The 19,801-nt window shown below is 36.0% G+C and overlaps 1 protein-coding gene across 12 annotated transcripts in view; it reads left to right on the top strand.

Moving 5' to 3' along the window:
- The window catches only part of TCERG1 (transcription elongation regulator 1), a gene marked incomplete at both ends in the record, with an annotated part of 70,591 nt that overhangs the window by 12,378 nt on the left and 38,412 nt on the right, over window positions 1–19,801 (top strand). For 5 of the 12 annotated variants that reach the window (XM_080709575.1, XM_080709576.1, XM_080709581.1 and 2 more), the window contains 4 exons: window positions 4,362–4,604; window positions 10,224–10,424; window positions 11,058–11,170; window positions 13,243–13,331. In XM_080709575.1, coding sequence (XP_080565701.1) covers window positions 4,362–4,604; window positions 10,224–10,424; window positions 11,058–11,170; window positions 13,243–13,331 — 646 coding nt within the window. Of the gene's footprint in view, window positions 1–4,361; window positions 4,605–9,081; window positions 9,145–10,223; window positions 10,425–11,057; window positions 11,171–13,242; window positions 13,332–19,801 lie in introns of all 12 variants that reach the window. The other 7 variants (XM_080709578.1, XM_080709580.1, XM_080709573.1 and 4 more) reach the window with 3 other exon arrangements.

Genomic DNA, 19,801 nt, shown 5'->3' on the forward strand with positions numbered 1-19,801 from the left:
CTGGATAACAGTGAGGTCAGAATATGAAAGGGCTTAAGAACCAGACAAATGGTGAGACAAACATCAGGGGTCTGTTTAAATGCAGTGTTCTGAAAGATTCTTCTGGCAGTAGTTTTTAGGGTAGTTTTGAAATCAGGAGACCTTTTTAGGTATTTTTCAGTAATCTCTTAGCAGTGCTCAGTCCTAGAAGGGGATGTAGGTAGATGAAATGAAAACTTATGATAGAGGCAGTCAGAAAGGCAAGAGAATTTTTTTTTTTTTTTTTTTTTTGGTGGTACTGGGGGTGGAACAACCCAGGGGCTTTCTACCTCTGGGCTATACTCCAAGACCTATTTTATATTTTATTTGGAAACAGGGTCTCACTAAGTTGCTGAGAGCCTCACTAAGTAGCTGGGGCTGGCTTTGAATCAATCTGTGGGATCCTCTTGTCTCATCCTCCCAAGTGCAGGGATTACAAGCATGTGCCACCACGCCTGGCTGCAAGAGAATTTTTAAGTATTAAGTTACAGAGGTTCAAAGATTAGATCTTTTCTAAAAAAAAAAGGCAAGAGTTTGTAAATAACCAGAGAGGTATTCTCAAAGAGAAGTATTCTTTATTCTTCTTTGTATGTTGACATTGCTACATACTCAGTAGGCTAAGACTGAGCCCAAAAGTACGTAATGATTTTATTGACTTAATTATTGTTGTAAGGCGGTACTAAGGGCTCATAGTTTTTCTGGTGGGATGATTGTAATTTGTATTATTTTACTCTCTGGATAATGAATACAAATTTTAAAGGTGTCTCTCCCCCCCCCCCCATAGCGTCAGGAGCTTGGTAATTATTAGTATGTAAGAAATACATATATGTTTATGAGAAATTAAATGGTAAAATACTAAAATTTGAATTTATTTTATGGATACAAGAAATAACTGAAGACACATGTAACATGGCAACAGCTTTTAGACTACTTAATATTTTTTAGACAGTCTAGGGGAAATGTACAAAACAGAAAAGGCAGAGTACTTTACAAGTTTTTCTTTGTAGCTGAGATGAACATGGAAGTGCAGCAGTGCACTGGTTACCTGGTTGAGGTCTTCACCTTTTTATAGGCTTCATGCTTCTGAATCCAATGTGGCCAGGCAGAAAACTGCCAGTGTTTATGGAGTGGTACTAATGGGAGAAGGGTATTAATGAAATCAAATGTAGTTCCATTTGTTACTGAAATTTTCTTTCCTGCCTTATTATGAAGAAGAAATCGCTATACTTCATTTTGTTTCAAGGGCGGTGGTCATACAGATATTTTAATCATGTTACATCTACTCCGTTCCTGTATCAGCACTGTCACTAAGCTAATAACTGTCTTGTGATTATGAACTATTCTATTAAAAATGCCATTTGCTATTTTTTGCGCTGCCCTTCAGTGATTGGGAGGCCTTTCTTCTAAGAACAGAATAGCAAAATCATCTTCTTTTTACAGCATTTATTTATTTATTTATTTATTTACTTACTTACTTACTTACTTACTTACTTACTTACTTACTTACTTATTTGCAGTACTGGGATGGAACCCAAGGGCATTCTACCTCTGAGCTACATCCCCAGCCTTAGTTTTTTAATTCTTTATTTTGAAACAGGGTCTCACTGAGGCAGGGTCTCACTAAGTAGCTGAGGCTGTCTGCAAACTGCGTTCCTCTTGTCTCAGTCTCCCAAATGCTGGGATTACAAGTGTGCACCACCACGCCTGGCTTTTTACTGCTTTAAACATCAGTTTTGATGTTCGTGCTGAATATTCTTGGTATCTATTTTATTTCAGTTAATTCAGTATCATAAAGTGTTATACTAGTCTTAATATTTTCTCTATTGGCTATATAGTCACTTGATTTTTTTTAGTTAAAATCTGAGATTAGATTGGTATATTGAGGTCTTTCTAGAGCTTTACTAGTTATTTTAACAAATGAAGTTAGTTGGAATTTACACACTAAAGGTTAGGTGTTTTTCTCTCATTTTCCCATTTAATTCTTTGATTGCTTTTATCTTTTTCCTCTTATGACTCATTGCTACTCATCAAATTCAGAATATACTATGCTGGAAAATAATAAGTTGAGTGAATACTTTTGCCATATCTACTGTTGTTCCTTTCCACTTGATATTTGATCCCCTTATGAACTCACTTTATATATTTTCTGGTGGTATTACTTTGGATCATAATTTGAGTAATTATCTGAATACTATTATAATGCAAAATTTAATTCTGTGACATATAGCATCGATCTATAGATGTATAGTATTAAAATTAAGAATATTTATGTTTTAATCCCTGTTGAGTATAAACTCATTTTGTGTAAGTTAATAAAAAGTGATCACGAAATCTACTTCTCAAGGAAGTTGGGAAGAATAAGTAAATATATTTTCAGCCATTCAGTAGATTTCAAATGCTAAATGGTATATGTATGGGACTGGGAAAATGTTGCATGTAATTTGTATTTTTCACATTGTTATAAAATTATATTAATATGATACTGTACCTTAAGGCTAGGTCTATGCTAGACCAACAATTCATTCCTGGGCCCCTGAAGATACTTGTTTGGCCCTGCTGTCTATTTAGCCAAGGTGAGTCCCTTATTAACAAGTATGAAATTGCTCACAACTGCCCAGCCTAAGTGAGTTTTTCATTGTTAGAAGCTGGAAATATACTGACAGATGGATTATTGGGTGGTTTGTATCAAACAGTATGCTTTCATTTATAATTGAAGTGGCATAAGAATTGTGAAAGCACTGTTTATATTATTTAATTTGGTCAGTTCATTCTTAGTCCAGTATAGGTGGCATTTGATACTTTATATCAGGAAATGGATGAAGTATTTTCTACCAGAAAATTACCAAAATTAATTTAATTTGAAAGATGAGTTATGAATAACAAATATTTTGTAATATATGAGAACTGAAACTTTAAAAAGTATGAAATACAGATTTGATTTTGTAGGTCAGTTTAAGTATGGTAACTAGAGATGAAATTTATTTTTTATAATTAAAAAATAATGGGTTAATAGATTCCAAATCTCGAATTTCACATTCTTCTGGTCTCACAATGGAAATCTGGGGAAAAAATGGGGGGAGGTGATGCTGGAAGTGGAACCCAGAAATCCCCTCTCCCACTGAGCTATACCCACAGCTTAAACCTGAGCTTAAAACAAGGAGCATTTAAAAATTGTTTTGAAATAATTGAAGAGAAGCCTGAAAGGCTTTTTACTCCACTTGTTCATACCCAGTCAGTCACCAGTTATCTGCATATCTTTCTTCCTCTGTTCTTCCTTGCTCGGACAATCCTGGTAGTGTTGTAATTGATTTTTTTCCCCACAGCTGTTTTTCCTTTTCTACCTGTTCATCTACCAGGTTTATTTATCAAGTGATATTATTATTTTCCCATACAAAACCCTTTACTCCGCCTTCCTCAATACATTGGTGAAGTCACATAGATAACACATGAATGCATTCTTATAAAAATGTCAAATTCTTAACAAGGCATATAAGTAAGGAGTGAGTTAATGAGGGGACACATTCCTGTAATCTGAGCTACCTGGGAGGCTGAGGCAGGAAGACAAATTTGAGGCCAGCCTGGGGAACTTATTGAGATCCTTTCTCAAAATAAAGAGAGATGAGGATGTGGCTAGGTGTTAGAGAGTGCTTGCCTAGTGTGCACAGGCTCTAAGTTCAGTTCTGGGTACCAGAGAAAAAGAAAAGGGAGAGAGAAAAGGAAAACATGAAAGATACACAGAGGTAACTACTGTTCCATCACAAATGGTATTATAGGTATTATAGGTGCTTTTATTTATGTAAATTCTCTTCTTTCCCTACCAAGTGAAGTACAAATTCCCTAGCTTTCTGTTCAAGGCTTCTGTTAACTGCCTCTGGCCTACCTTTCCAACTCACTGGTTTTGTTGGTATGCCTTCACTAGTTGACTGCTTTACCATCAATTTTCTGAATAATTCCTTGTTTCTTTCTACTCTGCCTTTATTCATAGTTTTTCTATCACTTGCTTATTTTCTCTTTCCACTACCTTTTTTCCTTTTTGACATCTTTACTCTTTAAAGGCCACCCTACTATAAATTTTTCCTGTACCCTCTCCACATTTAAAGGCAGTCTTTGGGTCTTGGTTTGTAGGCCCATACATTTATCCCTTTTCACTGTGTATTTTAATTATTTTTCTCTATTTCATTTAACTGATTATTTTCAAGCTTCTTGAAAACAGACTTTTTGACAGATTTCTTACAGTGCATGGAATGGGCCCTTAAATACTTACTGAATGAGTGAATGATGAATGAACATTGTAAGGTGGTTTATGAAGGAGTGATATGTATTTTTGTTTTATCTTTTATTAGCACCCACAACACAAGATCAGACCCCAAGTTCTGCTGTTTCTGTTGCCACGCCTACAGTTAGTGTTTCAGCTCCTGCCCCTACAGCCACTCCTGTGCAAGCCGTTCCCCAGCCGCACCCGCAGACGTTACCTCCGGCTGTCCCTCACTCAGTACCTCAGCCAGCAGCAGCAATACCTGCTTTTCCACCAGTGATGGTGCCTCCGTTCCGTGTCCCCCTGCCTGGCATGCCAATCCCACTTCCAGGTAAACCAACAGATTACAGTAATCTTTCTAGCTTTTTTCATATTGTCAGTTAGTTTGTTCTCATGTGTCTGTTGCATTAGAAATTTGCCTTGAATCTCACCTGTGTGAAACGTTTTTGAAAGATTCATGGCTAACTGCAATATTTTCTCTTAAGTTTTGGTAAATGTCCTTTTTTTGTTGTTGTTTACATGTTTTAAAATTAGAGTCACATTTAAAGCTACATTTGCTTTGGATAATAGCCTCAGAGGATTAAAAATGATCTCATATAATGTTCTAATGCATTATGTTTAAGGGATTGAGTCTCTGCATTTGAGTTGAGAAACCACAAGTCATAATAGCCAACAAAGTTGAATCATTTATATACAGTGCATTTTATTTGCATTAATTCCTTTAATTTTCACAACCATATTGTGAGGTAGGTACACAGACAGCTTAAGTTATTTGCCCAAGATCATATAGCTAATAAGTGATGGTGTTGGGATTTGTCCCGTAGCCTCCAGATCCAGACACCACACTCTTAATTATGTTTTTTTTGGGGAAGAAAATTTAAGTCACTGAACTGTTAAATTCATAAAATACACCAAAAGCTTCCTTTATAACATTTGTGAAGTAAAGGATAACGTGTATCATCTAAAAGTTTAAATTGTTAACGATGAATTTGTGTTTTATGATGAAAAGGTATTAAGACTAGAGAAAGAATTAGAAGATTGTAGAGTAGAATTCTTCCTATAGTAATTAAGTAGTGATCATGTTGGACATTCTGATTTAAGTGCATTTGTTGATGTTGAATGCATTTATTTAATCCATGGTCTATGATTTATTCTCATAGTTGAAAATACTGATTGATATCTTAAAGAGGTCATCTTTATAGGGCTAGTTTGTAGCAAGGATGAATAGAACCCAGGCCTCTTGCTCTCGTTTCACATTCCTCCGTTATTGCCCCTATATAATTACATTAGTTTCTGTGTAAAAATAGAGTTGTGACACACCTATTTTGATTTTATACACCTTTATCTCTATTGCTCTAGTTGTCTTTTTTTTCTCTTACAACCACTTTTTTCTTTTTTTTTGGTATTGAGGATTGAGTCCAGTAAGCTACATCCTCAGCTCTTTTTAAAATTATTTATTTATTTATTTTTTCAGTACTGGGGATGGAATCCAGGGACATTCTACCTCTGAGCTATATCCCCAGCCCTATTTTTTATTCTGTATTTTGAAACAGGGTCTCACTGAGATGCAGAGGGCCTAAGTAGTTGAAGCTGTCCAGGAAATGTCTCTTGTTTCAGTCTCCGGAATGCTGGGATTACAAGTGTGCGCCACCATGCTTGGCTTAAAATTTTTTATTTTGAAACAGGATCTGTTTCAAAGTTGCTGTTAAGTTGAGCTGACTTTGAGCCTGAGATCCTCCTATCTCAGCCTCTCAGGTACAGGGATTACAGGCACACACCACTGTGCCCAGACTTTTGTAACCACTTTGAAAAGGATATTTCCAGATAATATACCTGACAAAGAAAGAAAAAATTATTAGTTTTTTTTTTGAAAAGCCTTTTACACATTAGTGATACAGTATTGAATACCCTATATGTGATGTTGAAGAAACTGAAATTACTGGAATACAAGGATAAAAACAAGAATGTTCTCTCTGATACGGATTATCTCTTTTCTAAGTTAAATTTAAGACAAGCAGCTGAATGCTTTCCTCTGGGTATAATTTTTATAGGAAGATATATGTTGTAATCACTTCTTGAAATCTGGGTGTGCTGCAGGGTTTAGGACAGTATTAATATCACTTGTGGATTCTGGGTGATCTGGACAAAGCTCGGTTGTTTATTTTGTAGAGAGAAGACTGAGGTAGTGTGGTAACCTGTTATAGACTAGCAAAATTCATTTCAGTAGAAAGTAGAACTTTGTCACAATAAATCCCTTCAGCTATAGTTGCAATTTGATGTCACATGTTCTTCCAGACATTTTCCCTATCATTAAAAAATATAGGCTAAATGGTGATGACCATTTGGGTCACTAGATCAAGGTGTACTTGTGAAGTTTGGTAGTAAAAGGCATATGATATATGACAGCTGCTAATATTTTGTAGGTCAATTGGAAGAGAAGTTGAATTTGATAATTTTTAAGATCTTATCTAAGATAAAGAGAGTCAGTGTCTTATAGAAAGTGTTATATTTGTTTATATTAAGGCATTTCTGTTATTTTATTTTTCTTATTTTCTCCTTTAATTTGGTTCTATATAAGGTGTCTCAGTGAAAAATGCAATTGAGACTTTTCTCCTCCCCAGATCTTTGGTTTTATGTAAAATGACATCTGTCTGTCAGTTTTTCCCTCTTTATTTCAACTGAGCATTAAGGTAAGCAGGAGGGATGTGTATGTAATTATCTTGAAGCCTTAAATTCTATTTGAAATAACATTGTATGGCTCTAATTAGGATGACTAAACAGAATAATTAAACACTTTGATGTGGATAAATTATGTGACATATAGGAATAAAGGGTAGTATTTGGGAGTAATAAATTAGATTGGTATTATAGGATTTCTACTTTTTTGTGTATGTGTAGTATTGGGGATTAAACCTAGGAGAATTCTACCTCTGAGCTACACTCTCAGCCTGATTTTATTTTGAAACAGGGTCTTGCTTGGTTGTTTAGTTTCACTACTTGCAGAGACAGTCCTCCAACCTGTCTCAGCCTCCCAAGTACTGGAATTACAGGCTTGTGCCTTCATGCCCAGCTGGATTTCTATAAAACTAAAATCTTATTTAGAATTTTAAAGAACTTACTGTCATTGACTAAAGAATTACCCAAAACACTAAACGAAATTTTCTAATTTTTCATTAGCATAATTTGATGACTACTGTAGGAAACTTAGATAAATGCTCTCCTTTTTAATAAAAAGTTAGGACTTTAGCTATGTGATTATTTTGTGAGTAGTCATAATGTACATGTAATACTTTGAGAAAGCTTTACATCTTTTTAGCATGAGATGAAACATGATGTTTGGCATGGTATGGTTTGTTGATAGAGTTTTGTGTTGGCCTGAGCTTTAAAAATGGCAGTTAAGTCTAAATCTGAAAATATTTGATTTTCTTTTGTTATATTGTTTAAGTTATTTTTGGAGGATAGTTTCGTTCATATGGTATACAGATTGCATTTTTAATGCTGGTTTAATGTTTGGTGATCCTGTAGATGGCAGTATTTATCCTAATTTAAACTTAACACATGCTCTGACTTTTTCTGTTGCTTTCTTTCACCAATAGGGGAAATAAAGTTACAGTATAACTTTACTCAGCATATTTTTATGATGCATTATTTTTATTTTAGTAAGAGCTAATAGAAAAGGGTAGCTCTAGTATTCTGTATCTAAAATAGTAATTAAAAAACTAAAGACACTTAAAAAATTGGCAGTATTTTGTGTGTGTGTGTTTGTGTGGTGTGTGTGTGTGAACATAGTTACATTACTTCTAAACCCAGGAGTTTGACTTAAATTTTAGTCTGAATTAGGGAAGATATCTTTTCCTGTCCATTAGTAGGGAAAGCAGTTTACTGTTAGTTTTAATTTCTGTGGGTACCAAACTTTAATTCTTACACACAACGATTAAAAATGATTTGACCTACACTCTTCTTCAGCCTCAATTTTGAATTATCTCAGTTAATCAGTCTTAGTTTTCCAGCTTTTCCTATCATATCCTTGCATATCACCATCGCAATGCATCATGATGAGTCTTCATTCTTCTCAGAACTGTACGTAATTTCCAATCTTCAGTACAAGTGGTATTTCCTTGGTCAGCCTAAGTGATAGTTTTCCGTGGCCATCAGCCCATATCATTAGTAAAAATATTAGAAAGGCTAGGTGTCTCTTTGTTGTAGCCCGCCTCCAAGATCCTGTGTATGGAGCAGCACTAACCTTGCATATTTGTCATTAGTTGAGTGCTACTTTCTTTCATCTTTGTCTTTTATTTAAATTACTTGCAGCGGAATATTTGCATCCATTTCATGGCTTATTTTCTTTCTGTTCCTACCATTCCTCTTTCTCCTATCTTATTCCTTTCTACTTTTGCATAGTAGTGCTTCATCCCTTGAATCCTGCATAGTTTTAGCTTAGCAGCAGCATAGCAAGTTATCTTATCAGTGCCATTCAGCATCTTCCTTTCATTGGCTTCTGAGCAGCAGCATTTTGATATCCTGTGGGAAAGTGTCACACCCACATGAGAATCTATTACATACATGTGAGACTCTTTCAAATATGATCAGGGCTGGTAGGTTATTGATGTAATGATTTAGAATTAGTATTACTGGATTCAATACTACTTCCCACAAAATGTTAAACAAAAAAAATTTTACTCCGTTCTTGGTCTTTTTCATTGGAAATAGCATTCTAAATTGTAGTGGTAAATTATTTCCCTGAATTCCAGTGGTAGCTGACATACAATGGCAGCTTTCCAACCTGTGCTTGCTTATCCATTTTACAGGTGTAGCAATGATGCAAATAGTCAGCTGCCCGTATGTAAAGACAGTCGCTACCACCAAGACCGGTAATTTTTAAAACCATCTTAGTTTGTTTTGTCTGTAAGTTGGCATGGTAGTGAATGTTGTTGTTTATCCTTTTATTTATTTTTCTTTTTGCCGAAGTGAGTGGATTTTTTTATATTTTTCTTTTTAATGAGCAGTATAAATACAGTTGTCATATTTGGCCAACACTTAATTTTCCCAATTGCCTGTAGTATTAGCTTCTTTGGTTCACAAAAGCAAATAAGGTCAGATCACTTTATATCTTAATTTATGTAATAAGTGTAAACAACTTCATTCTCATATTCATAACATTTAACTTTATTTTTCATGTGTGTTTTTAAGTTAAATATAAAAAAATCATTTCCATGTGTAAAGTGATGTGATTATGCTTGCATGCTAGTGAGTAAATGTGTGTGGATATTTGTGTGTATAGTATAAATTTACTTTAGTTATTAAAGTAAGATAATTATCTGGATCTTAGATTCAAGAATGTTTCCCCCAATTTTGATTCATATATTTATTCAAATCATATTTAATTTTATATAGTATCAACTATTTTATTAAAATAGAAATTTTGATTTGTCTTTTGAAAAATAGAAGCAGCTTTGATTTTTTTTAGGAAGAGTAAACTCAACACAATACAAAAACTTTTAATCACTTAGATTTGGTAAATGAGTCATATTAATACTGAGAATTTTATTCATACATTTAGAAATATTTTAGAACTAGATAATTTGCCTCAGGAAAATATGCTCAATAAATATATTCATTGCCATCATTTCATTAGAATTTGAAAATTTTTATAAAAATACATTTCTATTTATATGTAGAGAATGTATCATGATGCTTATAATTTATGTTCAGACTTTCATCATAAAAGAAACCTAAATTTCTGACTGTTTTTAAAAGTACTTCTTGGATTGAGTTTCCATGGCGAATTGAATTTAGGGAAATAGAATTGAACAATAGTTAAATTATCTTTTCATACGAGTTCTTGTTTCAGTTGGTCCATAATATTTAATAGATTTAGTTCATATTTTAGAGTTTAATGTTCCAATTTAATATTTGGATCTAATTTTTAATTTCATGTAATCTTTTTTAGGTGTATTGCCAGGAATGGCTCCTCCTATTGTACCCATGATACATCCCCAGGTCGCCATTGCAGCTTCACCTGCTACCTTAGCTGGAGCAACAGCCGTTTCTGAATGGACAGAATATAAAACGGCAGATGGAAAGACATATTATTACAACAATAGGACATTAGAATCAACCTGGGAAAAACCCCAGGAACTAAAAGAAAAAGGTAGAGTTTCGTGACTTGGGACATACAAACTGTAATAAGTAGAATGCTGTTTGAAATCTGGAATTACTTTTTAATATGTTAAATACATAATTATGACTATGAAATTATTTCTACAGAATATCTATTTTAAAAGCCAGTCCTAAAAGGTTTTCTTCTAAATTTTTGTTGTAATTTTTTCCATTTGTTGAAATTAAGTCATATATATGTTAAATACACATGCACATGTTTTTCTGTTGTCAGTTGTCCTTATTGAGGTTGGTAACATTGATCAGGAAGGAATGTGTGTATTGTATGTGTTGTAAAGAAAAAAATTGAGCCCTTAGAGTCAGAAAACTTCATACTTCCCAGTTTTTCTTCCTAAATATCTTAGTATTTTATCCCTTTCAGCAAAATGTATGAATATTGCTAGTGATGTATGAAAGATCTTATGTTTGTTTGAAGTGTGGAAGTCTTTGAGGAGTTTCCTGATTACATTAGATTCAAGTCAGTGATATTACAAGGAAAGGAATTTTGTCTTTATGGTTAACAAATAAAAAGAATATCTCAAGTGTCTATTCTCTGCAGGTTTTCTAAAAGTTACACCAAGAAGTAACTTAGTAACTTTTGAGTGACATTATCCTAATTTTTTAACAGAAAAATTAGAAGAGAAAATTAAAGAACCAATTAAAGAGCCCTCTGAAGAACCTCTGCCAATGGAGACAGAGGAGGAGGATCCTAAAGAGGAACCTATGAAGGAGATAAAGGAGGTAAAGGCCTATAATGATTTGTAACTAAGAGCTAACTTTCACTGATTGGTAGGAACTGAACATCTATTTGATATATTTTTAAATACGTGTTATAAATTTGATGTCTGAATTTTTTTTTTTTTTTTTTTTTTGTGGTACTGGGGTTTCTGGAAACCCTTCTACCTCCAGGCTACACTTCCAGACCTATTTTATATTTTTATTTGGAAATGGGCTCTTAAGGCAGCGAGGCTGGCTTTGAACCTGCACGATCCTCCTGTCTCTGCCTCCTAAGCACGGGGATTACACGTGTACACCACCACGCCTGGCTTGATGTCTGAAATTTTAAACTTTGAATTTTTAATTCAATTTTTTTTCTTTGAGATGGTTATTCAGTTAGCTTTTATACTAAACTGAGATATTGAAGTAGATCTTGAACCTGATTTCCAGCCTCCTTACTTTCAAATTCATGCATGTTATTAGAAGCACTACTTCTTTGGATAAAGAAAATGTGAGATACACACACACACAGAGTTGAGTCTTACTTAGTCATAAAGAACAAATTATGTCATGTGCAGGAAAATGGATAGAATTAAAGACCATAATTTTGAGTGAAGTATGTCAATCAAATGTGTCATGCTTTTCTCATATTTGGGAGCTAGAGGGGGGGAAAGAATCATGGAATGCTATAAAGTAAAAGGGAAACCATTAGGGTAGAGGCAGAGAGAGAGAAAGGTATTTGGGAGTGAACAATTATTAAATTACCCTTTTTTGGAATTGAATCCAAGGGAGCTCTACCACTGAGCTATACCTCCAGCCCTTTTTTTTAAAAAATTTTGAAACAGGGTCTCACTAAGTTGCTAAGGGCATAAGTTTTTGAGATTGGCCTAGAACTTGTGATCATCTTGTCTCAGCCTCTCAAGTACTTGGATTATGGAGGTATATCACCATGCTAGGCTCCTTTATATTTATTTTGAAACAAGGTTTTGCTAGGTTGCTGAGTCTAGTCTCAAACTTGTGATCTCCTGTCTCAGCCTCCCAGTACTGACATGATAGGCTTGGGATACCATGTGTGGCTCAAATCATGTTTTTAAATGTATATGTATACATATGTATATGTGTGTGTATATATATATATGTGTGTGTCACAATAAAACCTACCATTCTACACAATTGATATGCACTAATAAAAATTTTTTAAAAAAAGAAGTGTAGCTGCTAGGTGTGATGGCTCAAGATTGTAGTCCAAGTACTTGGGTGGCTGAAACAGGAGGAAATCAGGTTTGAAATCAGCCTCAGCAATGTAGTGAGACCCTGTTTAAAAAATAAAAGGATTGGCCAGGTGTAGATGGCACACACTTGTAATCCCAGCATTGGGAAGGCTGATATAGGAAGATCGTGGTTTGCAGCCAGCCTCAGTTACTTAGTGAGGCCCTTGGCAACTCAGTGAGACCCTGTTTCAAAATAAAGAATAAAATATACGGCTGGGGGTGTAGCTTGGAGGTAGAATACCCCTGGGTTCCATCCCCAGTACCTCAATAAGTAAATAAATAAATAAATAAATAAATAAATAAATAAATAAATAAATGGATTGGGTTCAATCTCTAGTACCAAAAAAAAAGGTGTGACTTCATATAATGTTGGGTGTATTTTATCTGTCCTCCCTATTGTTGTGGAATGATCCTTTTCTAACACTAAGTTTCTGTTTGTGGAAACTTCCTTTGTTCAGTAAGGGGGCCACCTAGAACTCATGTTTTAGTACTAGCAAAGTTAGAAATAAAAAGCAACCTAATGTCTCTAATTTTCTGTACCATAGTTTTCCATTTTTGCATGTACTAGCATGTAGGTAGTACATTTTTAAGAGAGGACCAGTTGCTGCTGTTTTCTGGTATTGTGGAATTCAACAACTCTTTCTGTAGGGCAGGGATTTGTTTGTTTTTTTTTTTTTTTTTTTGAAATTCATGCTCAGGATCTTCCCTCCCAATTGTAGCAATAGACCTTGTCTTGCACTTTGTGATATTTTCAGTAACAACTAATTTTTATACATTTTTTTTTGTGTGTTACTAATTAAATGTGAGTAATGTCCTTTCTTTTAGGAGCCCAAAGAAGAAGAGATGACTGAAGAAGAAAAGGCTGCCCAGAAGGCAAAGCCAGTAGCTACTACTCCTATCCCTGGTACTCCATGGTATGAACTCAGCTTTATCAGTTGTTTTTTTCTTATTTATCAGTCATCCTTGATTGTTAAAATAGTTTTTTCTATAGAAAAAAAAAAAAACATGTCAAGCTGGATACAGTGGTGTGTGCCTGTAACCGTAGCACTTGGGAGGCCGAGATAGAAGGATTGCAGGTTTGGTGCCAGTGCGTGGTAACTTAGCCAGACCCTGTTTGAATATGAAAAATAAAAAAAGCTATGATTGTAGCACAGAGTTAGAATGTTCCTGAGTTCAATTCCCCAAACCACAAAATAAATAAGTAAATACCTTTTCCTCTAATGAGTTTTTTGGTCATGTTTGTTATATTTAGATGTTCAGACCTAAAACTTAATTGTTACAAATGTCTTCTTCCTTTCATGCTACTCTCTACTCTCTTAATGTTTATGAATCCTGAATCTACTTTATATTTTTTAAGATGTTTTAAATTTGTTTATGTATATGTAGGTGTTTGTACATGCACATGTGCTTGTGCACACACATGCCACTGTGTAATTGCATTTGTAGAACTATGTGATGTCCTTTTATGTAAGTATTGAATAGTCTACTTGTTTCTTTCCTCTTGGGCTTAGTTTTCTTCACCCTGTCTCAATGATTCCTCTTTTGTTTCTGCCTAGATCATTTATTCCATATACAGTGGACATACTGTAGTAGGTTGGTTTGTCTCTGAAGTCTTGTAACCTGTAGGTTCCCTTTCTTTTTTTCTATTTGTCTTTGTTACTGAAAAAAAAAATTCAAAGTCTGGGTTTTTAAAATTATATTCTCATGGTGCTATTTAGTATGAATTTCCTACAAAATAGCAGATGGAGCTGAAGGTGTGATCAGATTGAAGTTTAATCTTTTGGGAAAGGCTAGTCTTTCAAAATGCATCTAGTAGCTGGGTGTGGTGGCTCACGCTTAAAATCCCAGTACTTGGGAGGCTGAGGCAGGAGGATCATGGGTTTGAGGCCAGCCTTAGCTACTTAGTGAGGACCTCTGTAACTTAGTGAGAACCTGTTTCAAAATAAAGAATTAAAAATAGGTCTGGGGGTGTAGCTCAAAAGTAGAATGCCCCTGGGTTCCATCCCCAGTACTGCCAAAAAAAAAAAAAAAAGCATCTAGTTGGGGTTTTTGGTCATGTTGGTAGCCATTGATGATGGTTATTGCCTAGATCAGTGCTTTTCAGCCAGGAGTAATTCTGCGTCCCAGTGGATATTTGTCAGTGTCTGAAGGTAGTTTTGCTTGTCAAAACTTTGAGGGTGTTAATTATCTAATAAATAGGAGCCAGGATCACTTCTAGCCATCCTAACATGCACAGGACAGTTCCCTATAAGAATTCATTATTTGGCCCAAAGTATCAATAATGTGAGCTTGAAAAACCCTGGTTTATATCCTATAAATCATTAAGGGTTTGAAGTTGTAGCATTTCTGTTATTTATTTTTTGATTTAATGCCTGAAATTGCTTATAGTGAGATAATATTTTTCCCTTTTCAACATTGGTCACTTAGAGGTACAGATTATGTTATAGTCACAACTTAAGGAAGATTTCTTTGCTTTCCCAGCATTGGAGGTTTTAGAGGGTTAAGTCTATGTTGGGCTGGTGAGATCTGTGGTGCTTAGGGAATGTTGGCAGGACACTGCTCTCACATGAAGGATGGAAGCAGAGAGAAAGAGGGCCAGTGTCTCCATGGGCATCTGTATAGTCCCCAGTGCACACTCCCTGTGACCCACTTCCTCCAGTCACGACCTACCTGCCTACCTTACCACCCAGGACGTTAAATCCGTAATGGGTTAAGTGAATTTCTAATGAGGTTAAAACCCTCACAGTTCAGTCACTTTACCTCTGAACATTTTTGCATTAATACTCTTCCAGGGGGCATTCTATATCCAAACCATAACAGACTGTATCAGAAATGACTTACAACTTTTCTAAATGATGATTTGAGTATTATTCATATTAAATATATTTTATATATTACTATCCATTAGAGTTATCCTTTTTGATATTCAGTTGTCTCATCTTTATCTCTGTTAGGACTGACTCCTGAGCTTTTTTGTTATAATTCTTTTATAACTTTTTTTTAATTATGAAAGATGTTCCAGGCTTATCTTGCATATTTCATGTCTCAGACATAGAATCAGCCATTTCTCCAAGGAGCCCTGACTTCTTTTTGTGAGACATTTTGGCAACCTTATCACTTATTTGTATTTCTTACATTAAGTCACAGAATATCACTACCAACACTATTAGTTATTTTTGTGTATAGGGCATATTACTCTAGGGATATATAGTGAAGTTACTGTATTTTAAAGACACATGGCATAATTGTTTTCTTTAGTTATTTCACTGGTTTGATAAACAAACATTAAAAAATGAAAAATATGTATCTGTTTCCAAAGTCAAAGTTATGAAAGTAGCTTATATTCAAAGAAGAGATTGCTAAATTGTGATTTCTTTGAGATTGTATATAAAAAGCCACTAAGGAATTCTGAACTCTGAAGCTTCATCAATTTGAACTTTGAAGCTTCATCAGTTTTTAGATATGGATCTGTCCTTAGTTAAATTTTTGCTTGTTTTCATTTGTTTCTTTTTCCTTTTTTGGGACAGCTGTAATCTGTATGTAAGGTAGATGATTTTCTCTCCAAGCTTCTTCTTCTTTTTTTTTTTTTAATTTATACCTATAGTTTTTGTTTTTTTTCCCCCAGTACTGACCATTGAACCCAGGGGGGCATTCTACCTCTGAGCTGCACCACCAGTCCTATATTTTCTTTATTTTGAAATAGAGTCTCACTGAGTTGCAAAGGGCCTCCTCACCAATTAATGCTGTCCAAGAACCACAATCCTTCTGTTTTAGCCTCTCAAATGCTGGGATTATAAGCGTGCGCCACCATGCCCATCTTATATCTATAGTTTTGTACTCTGCTTTATTTTCTTACTGATTATACAACCACTAAATGAGGTCTGATAGTTACCTTCCTCAGTTCTAAAGAATATCATAATTTGGAGAATCTTGTTCTGAAATCTGCAGGTCTGTCTTAGTGTGTTGCTATTGCCCTTAAAATTGGGATATGTTTTAATTATTCTATGTTATTTCCCTCTCTCTTATTACTTTACCCCCTTAACCTTAGGTAGGCTGTTATTTTTCCATTCTGACTCACTGGAACACAGTTTTGGTTATTTAGGCCTACGTTTTATTTATGTATTTATTTGGTGGTACTGGGGTTCCTGGAAACCCTTCTACCTCTGTGCTATACTCCCAGACCTATTTTTATACTTTTGAAATTTGGAAACAGGGTCTCTTAAGCCAGCACGGCTGGCTTCGAACCTGCGAGATCCTCATGTCTCTGCCTCCCAAGCGCGGGGATTACAAGTGTGCGCCACCACGCCCGGCTGTAATATTAAAAAATAGCTATATTAACTAAAAATACAATACGAAAGAATTTGTGAAGTTAAAATTATAGAATTCCATCTTCATTAAACCTCCTCATTAGCTGGGTGTGCTGGTACCCACTTGTAACCTCAATATGTGGAAGGCTAAGACAGGAGGATCACAGGTTCAGCTACTTGGGCCCTCCACAACTTTTAACCTGTTTCAAAAATAAAACTTTTAACCCTGTTTCAAAAATAAAGAGTAAAATATAGGGCTAGGTACGTACTTCAGAGGTAGAATGCTTGTGTTCCATCTCTAGTACTGCATTCCATTTAATTTACCTTTTGACTTTTGGGAAATAATACTTTTCATTGTTCTTTTTGCAGTTACTGGTTAAGGGATTATAATAAACTTACCTAACTTCCACCGTCTAGTTAGAGTTAATATTGTACACTCCATATTAAAATGTGAACACCTTGGAATCAGATTGGTCTTTATTTTTTATTTTTTGTGGTAGCAGGGATTGAACCCTCTGGGTCATTCGACCTCTGAGCTACACCCCAAGACCTATGGTTTTGTTTTTGTCTTTTTGTGGGTCTGGGGATGGAACCCAGGGAGATTCGACCCCTGAGCTATACCCCTGCCCTATTTTTTATTCTTTATTTTGAAACAGGGGCTCACTAAGTTGCAACAGGCCTCACTAAGCTGAAGCTGTCTGCAGATCATTATTCTCCAGTCTCAGCCTCCTGAATGCTGGGATTACAAGCATGCGCTACCACCCTTCTCTTTCCTAGATCTATTTTTAACTGTTTATTTAGAAACATTGGAGCTGAGGCTGGCCTTGAACCTATGATCCTCCTGTCAGCCTCCCAAGTACTTGTCCTCATTTATTTATTTATTTATTATTATTTATTTTTATTGGTGCATTGTAATCATACATCACATTGGAATACAAGACTTGAGAGGATATACAAGCACACATCATCCAATTAGCCCTCATCCAAGTCCCATCCTGTTCCCTCCCCCTCCCTCAATCCCATGCTTGATTGGTGATTATCTTTGATACATTTGTTTACATACTTCCTGAGTTTTAAAGAGGTTCTATCCTCCCCCATCCCATCCCCTCTGATTGGTCAAACTCGACCTCCTCCTGTTACCCCTTTCCTCCTAGTTTTTGCTAATTAGGGGAAGCATCTGGTTTTTATTTTCTGTGATATTTCTCTGTGCATGCCGCATTGCAAGTTCCAATCCCATCTCTTGATGGCCCCAGTAGTGGCCTGGCTACCTGGAGGACTCTGATCCTGACCTCGCCGGCTCCAGCACCGACCTTGCCTCATGGGAGGCCCCGATTCTGGCCTCGCTGGCCCCAGCACCGGCCTTGCCTCCAGGCAGGATCCGATCCTAGCCTCGCTGATCCTGGCACCAGTCTAACCCCTTGGCAGGCTCCTATCCTGGCCTCGGAGGCCCCAGCACCGGCCTTGCCTCACGGCAGGCTCCTATCCCAGCCTCGCTGGCTCCGGCACCAGCCTTACCCCTTGGTGGGCTCCAATTAAGGCCTCCGAGGCCCCAGCACTGGCCTTGCCTCACAGCAGGCGACAATCCTGGCCTCGCTGGCCCCGGCACTGGCCTAACCCCTCGGCAGGCTCCGATCCCGGCCTTGGAGGCCTCAGTAGCAGCCTTGCCTCATGGCAGACTGATCCCGGCCTATTTATTGTTTTTGTGGTGTTGAGAATTGAGCCCAGGGGCATTCTTACCCCTCCCTCCATACCCTCAGCCATATTTTTTATTTTTTATTTTGAAATAGGGTCTCACTAAGTTGTGGAGGGCCTCATTAACTTGCTGAGGCTGGCCTTCAACCTGTGATCCTCCTCCAAGTACTAGGATTTTAAGAGTACACCACCACACCTGGCCTTGTCTTTATATTTAACCTTATATTTACTGACCTTATGCTCTAGCTACCATGAGTAATTACTACATACATGAAAGCCAGCTTCTAGAATTTTATCGCTATTGTTCCACTGTATTCTGGTCTCTAGTATTTGGTGAGAAATTCATAGTCTTTGGAATCCTTTCCTAGTATGCATTGTTTTTGCCATTTTTATTTTCTAGCCACTACTAAGAGTTTATTTCTAATTTTCATCTGCTTGATTTTATTTTGTAGGACTAGTTTTCTTGAAATTCATATGTGGGGGTTTTCTGAGCTTCTTTGATGTGTATATTTAGGTCTTATATTGGGAGAATTGCTGGCTATTATGTTTTCAGAAGTGTTTTTTTATGTGTATGTGTACCCCTATCTTTTTCTCCCATTTTTTCTGGGATCCCAGTTACATATTTTAGACATTTTGTTAAAGTCTTATAGCTGCTTCTTTAGAAAATCTGTTCTTTTTTTTTTTTCTTTCCTTTGCTCTTCAGCTGAGATCATTATTGACCCATCTTCTAGTTCTGTTTCCTGTCATCTCTCTGATGCTCTTGAGCCAATCTCGTAAATTTAATTTCAGTTATTTTTAAATTCTAAATTTTCTATTTGTGTGTGTGTGTGTGTGTGTGAGAGAGAGAGAGAGACAGACAGACAGACAGACAGACAGACACACACACACACACACACTGGGATTGAATCCAGAGGCATTCTGTCTCTGTGCTACATCCCTCATTTCTCTTTTATTTTTAATTTTGAAACAGGATCTCACTAAATTGAAGGGGTCCTTGCTAATTTTCTGAGGCTGGCCAAAAACCTTTGACCCTTCTGTCTCAACTTCCCAAATACAAATACAAGGGAATTGCAAATTTGAACCACCACATGTGACTACAGCTTCTATTTATCTACTGAGAGCCCTCTTCACTTCTTTTAAGTGTCATGTGTTTTTTATATCAGGAAGTCTATCATTGTTAGAATTTTTTTTATTATTTTAGCATATAGGTCACTTTGGGCTTAATATCTGTTGGTTAACTTCTGATCATCTATCCATGAAGATTGGTTTCTGTTGAACTTTTACAGTGGTCCTGCTGCAGCTAGGGACCACTGTTGGGTTAAAACTTATGAGAGCAGAAAATAGGAAATGTATTCTCTTGCAGTTGCTTTTTTAAAATTTCGAGT

This window comes from Muscardinus avellanarius (genome assembly GCF_963383645.1).
Source record: "Muscardinus avellanarius genome assembly, chromosome: 1".
NCBI lineage: Eukaryota > Metazoa > Chordata > Mammalia > Rodentia > Gliridae > Muscardinus > Muscardinus avellanarius.